This window comes from Primulina huaijiensis, chromosome 7, assembly GCF_012295235.1.
Source record: "Primulina huaijiensis isolate GDHJ02 chromosome 7, ASM1229523v2, whole genome shotgun sequence".
In the NCBI taxonomy this organism is placed as follows: domain Eukaryota; kingdom Viridiplantae; phylum Streptophyta; class Magnoliopsida; order Lamiales; family Gesneriaceae; genus Primulina; species Primulina huaijiensis.
In genome coordinates this window covers 19,783,669-19,789,032 of record NC_133312.1, presented here as the reverse complement: position 1 = coordinate 19,789,032, position 5,364 = coordinate 19,783,669, and the positions used below count along the sequence as shown (strand labels likewise).

The 5,364-nt window shown below is 33.2% G+C and overlaps 1 protein-coding gene across 1 annotated transcript; it reads right to left on the bottom strand.

Moving 5' to 3' along the window:
- Positions 1-983: 983 nt before the first annotated feature.
- LOC140981820 (gibberellin 2-beta-dioxygenase 2) lies at positions 984-4,969 on the bottom strand. Its single transcript, XM_073448298.1, has 3 exons — positions 4,527-4,969; positions 1,811-2,171; positions 984-1,306 (listed from the first exon to the last, which is right to left on the bottom strand). The coding sequence occupies exons 1-3, from the start codon at positions 4,907-4,909 to the stop codon at positions 1,055-1,057; spliced, it is 996 nt and encodes a 331-aa protein (XP_073304399.1). The 5' UTR covers positions 4,910-4,969; the 3' UTR covers positions 984-1,054.
- Between the last annotated feature and the right edge of the window lie 395 nt (positions 4,970-5,364).

The following is a 5,364-nucleotide window of genomic DNA, read 5'->3' as shown; positions in this document are numbered from 1 at the left end:
AGTAGGGGTGTTTAAACTGAAGACTAGATCATAAATTTAGCAAAAACTTGTGTACGACGGTCTCACGGGTCGTATTTTGTGAGACGAATATCTTATTTGGGTCATTTATGAAAAAATATTACTTTTTATGCTAAGAGTATTAATTTTTATTGTGAATATCGATAGGGTTGATCCGTCTCACAGATAAAGATTCATGAGACCGTCTCACAAGAGACTTACTTTTAAATTTTGGTTTATTTGGTTTGATTTAAATGGTTTTTGATATATTTTTATTTTTGGTCATTTTAGTTTTTCGGTTTAATTTTCGATTTTTAAGTCAAGTAACCAGAAAAATCGAATGAACCATTTGTTTTACATGTAATATATTTTAAAATAATTAGAATTTTCTTATATATAATATGTTAAAATAGTTAAAAGGAATATCACCCATTCAAATGACCCTGGACTTTATTAAATGAATGCTTTCAATCATTTTATCATGTTATTATATTTTGATTATATTTATTTTGAATGGCCGACATGATTTAATTATCAAATCTCTGATTAGTTTTAAAGATTTCCAAATAATATTCAAATTTCTAGTAGGAATTCATTATAAAAACATATGTATGAAATTTATTATTTATTTCAATAATTGAACCAAATAAAACAAACAGAATTAACCAAACTGTAATACAAAATAACCGGATCAAACAAAAAATGAACTGATTTGGTTTTTGGATTAGGCATTTGAAAAATTGAAAACGGAAAAACCGAACCGAAAATTACCAAAACCAAATGGAACCGACTATTACAAACCCCTAATAATTAGGAGAGATTGATATTAGAGAAAATAATCGATTAAAGTTTTCTTTTCTTTTTTTCTTTTTTTTTTTTGAAAGGAATTAAGTGTCACTACATATATAACACGAAAAAGTTGTCAATGAAATTACTATTTCGTGAATCATACAGCTAGAATTTGTATGATTTTTCAAATACCACATTCAACATACATTGCCACTGGATGAAAATCTTTCTAGATCCCAAAATATATACATAATATGATCATGATAGTTCAATCATCTTGCTTCATTTTGAAAAGATTCAGACGACTATCCCCTAATCTTCGCGTATACGCGGCTTTCTTGTATTCACCCCAAGTGAAGGTTTTGTATAAAGAAGGCTTCTGTGGTGTGGCCAACTCTGGAAGACAGCATATGGTTGCATCCATCGACGGGGCAGCGAAATATGCAGTCGACATTCTCGACTCGAATGAATTCACCATTGCTCTATGTCTTACGGACAAAAACCTCCCGTTTGTCATCACCTTCAATAAACCATTTATTCGTACAAACATGAATAGGAACCACATACACATTCATTTCTAAATGATGAGAATTTTTATTGGCAAAAATATATATCTAATGACTAATAACCCATGATAAATCCCGGAATAAGGAACATGAAAAGTTGAAAAAAACTGGCCAGGCTAAAAAAGTAAAAGAAAGATGTCAAAGCAAAGAACGAGAAATAGGGGGTCAAATCCAAGTGGACACATGCAAAAGCTGACCAGACATGCTCAACCATTGGATGAGAACTGATAAAAAGGGGTCCCCCCCCTACCCATAGTAGACTGACCAGTACTGAAAACTCTGAGCCCATGAAAGACCACAACTTGATGAATTAATGAATGAGATATCACATTACAGTTTCAGTTTGATTTCTGAAGTTCCACCATATCTATCTGTCAACGCAAGTCGATCCCACTTTTCGAAGAAAGGTTATGATTACAATGTATGACTATAATATTATATTTTATTACAACCAGTACCTGTAACACGTCACCCACATTCACGCAGAAGGCTGACACAGGATGTGGGCTCACTGGGATCCATACCCCATCTTCAAGGGAGATTTGGAGGCCCCCCACGCCGTTGGATCTGAGGAGGGTCAAGATCTGAGGGTCGGTGTGCTCCCCGAACCCGATCTTGGAAGCTGCTTCGACGGGTGGGTAGTGATTTAGCCTTAGGAGTGAGTCAGTGTTCACAACATCCCTTATAAGACCACTCAGTACTGAAGTTGAGACTTGTGGGGAACCCAACCCTAACCCTAATCCTAACCCTTGTGCCATCAGATCCAAGATTTCACATGCTAACTTCCTCACTGCTTCTACATATCTATTCACTGCACATCTATATTATAACATCACATGAAATATATCAAAACATGAAATTTTGGAGACAATTTTCAGTCTCTACGCGGGTTACATGATGTATTCCAAACCGATTAACTATTTGAATAAGATAATAAAAATATGACAAAATTATTGTAAAATTAAACACAAATTGGAAATTAACAAAGAACGTTGAATCTAATCGTTCTTATCAAGTTAGTCATTTAAGTATAATCTAAGACATTATTATCCTCTTATTCCTGCACTTCCATTACAACGTGCGAGACGTATACATTCAGTGTAGTACAAGATTTCAAAGGGATAACAAGAAACGAAAAAAAAAATTCATTCGTTGGATCTTCGCGATGCCGTCCCCATTCTTGGGGAGAATGAGCTCCTATGATCTCATATACATACTATAGTCTACATTCCATGAGGAAATTATCCATAGCACTCGGTAGTTGGTACCGAAAGATACAGAGTGAAGTGCATTTTGTGTGTGTTTTCTCGGGAAGGAAGAAAATTCATATATGAGAAAAAAATTACATATAAAGTTTCTTATATATTTTAAATATTACATCAACACCCTTTACGTCATTGAAAAATAATTATATTTATTTTTCAAGGAATACATTTAATTTCCTAAAAAATGGGGGAGAATATCATCAAATCACTACCATTTAAACAATTTTTAAATCCACCATTTTTATTTAAAAAGAAGTCAGGAAGTAAAGATTGATCTAATTGACTTGTAAAATTAAATTAATCTAGATTTAATTTTAATGAAAATTTGAAATCAGGAATCATGTTAATATGAACATATATTTTACAAGGAAAAGTTTTTAGAGACAAGTTAAATAGAAAATTTAGGAGTAGAAAATTTTCAAATATATCATTTAAATTCATAGCAAGTGTTTGGATATATGAAAATCATTTGAATTTCGAATCATTCTGTTATTTATTTAAAAATATATGGAATTGACTTGTATCTTACTTATTCGAAGGGGAGACTTGATCAAGACATTTAAACCAAACTAATAAAATTATTTCATCAAATATAAAACCATCGATCCAAATGTACTATAACTTGTAGATATTTTGGATTGTAACATTACGTTTGAGAATTGGATTTAGAAAATTTTGAAATGACATGATTAATTGAGATTTCTAATAACTTCTCTTAGGAAAAAAAATAATTAAAATCTAATGCAAAAAGATTTGAGATAATTGATTTTGGCCCGACAAAAAATTTTGGAATTTAAGAGAACTTGAAATTCGTTCATTAAAAAGGTGATCAATTTGGACCAAAGATTTCAAATCCACATCAACCAAATCCTTCGATCCAAAAACAATCTAAAATTACATTCGGCTTGCAACGTCTCATTTAAAAAGTGAATTAAAAATACATTTGAGGAGGTCGGTCATTTTCTTAAATAAATAGTTGACCAATGTTATTTTGCATTTTTTCTCAAAAAGATCTTAAAAGTTAAATAATAAATGCTAAGATCAAGAATTTCAAATCCAAATATTTCAAATCCTTACATCGATCCATCCGAAAATGCTATGATTAAGAATTTAAAATCTGAATCCATCGGATCCTCTCCGAAGATTAAGAGTTCTAAATCCAAATCCTTACGTCCAAACGCAATATGTTTAGTCGAGCTTTGGCTTAAGCTACACCTATAGTATCTTACTTTTCATTTTCATAGAGAGGAGCAAATATAGTGGATTCCGGGATAAGTATCCAAACACGAGGGAGACAAGAAGAGTTAGTCTAACGCTGGCATCCTAATGTGTCCAACAATTAAGCAAATTGACAACCTTGTTACGATTCCACACTTACTAAATAATCTTTGTGCAAAAATGATACATCCATCCAAGAACCATTGTCTATATATGTCCGTACCATATTCCCCTATATGACAATTCGATTTTGAATCAAATCATCTGTTCCACTCGATGGAACAACGATACAATCGGGAATTCAACTTTTGTATACAAGATTTACTCACCAAGAAACGAAGATTATTAATGATCAAATATACAGATACGTATTTGTGTGACACGGATTATTTATAAACAAAGTGGAGTATATTTCACCTTGTCTATTTTCTAACCAGACTAGACCACAAAGAATCACAAAACAGCTGTTGTTAAGCTATCTTAATTTATGGCTTCATTCATAAGTAAAAACCATGCCTGGCATGTTCTCCATATATATATATATATGTATGTGTATGTATGTATGTATAATATATATATAATATATATATATGTATGTGTATGTATGTATGTATGTGTATGTAATATGTGCAAGCATATAATCTAAACCATTAGTACAAAAACAAAAGATATGTCTGATATCATGAGGTACCTGAACTTGTTGGGATCACCAGAAATATAGAGGGAATTCTGAGAGACAATCTGAGGGTTCGCTTGCAGAAGGAGGTATTCGACTTCTCCAATGTCTCCATTCAGCCCTATACTCTTGCAGCCATAGCCATAAGGATTTGCGGGCCCGGTACGCAGTTTCTCGGACCCGGGCTTGGAGAAGAAGTCGAGGGATTCTTGTTCCATCCGGGAAATGATCTCCGGCGGCACGCCATGGTTGATGACCTTGAAGAAACCGAACTGTTCGCAGGCTTTCACTATGAGTTTTGAGGATTGTGAAGGGTCGGAAAGAAGGTCTATTACTGGGAGTTGGATGTCTTCTGTTATTTTCTCTGCTCTGTGATGGTTTGGGTTGGCTACAACCATGGCGGAAATCTTGTTTTCTTTTTTTGTTATTATGTTCTTAATATGGAGAAAGAGAAGAAAGGTAAGTGGATTGTGGACAGTGGAAACGTTAGGGATGTGTGTGTACACACACACATATATATAAATGTTGATATACATCAATCAATAATAGTGAGCAAAAACTTATGTGAGACGGTCTCATGGATCGTATTTTGTGAGACGAGTCTCTTATTTGAGTCATCCATGAAAAAATATTACTTTTATGCTAAGAGTAATACTTTTTATTTTGAATATCAGTAGGATTGACCCGTGTAGAGGATTATATAATCACAACTAGAAGATAATAATGCATACAATGAGGACCGGGTGCGGGCTGAACAGGCCTATCACAATCTTAATCATGCACACCAAACGCATACAAGTGAATGATTAAAAATCAATCACCCCTTATCATGCACATCAAAAAATACCTATAT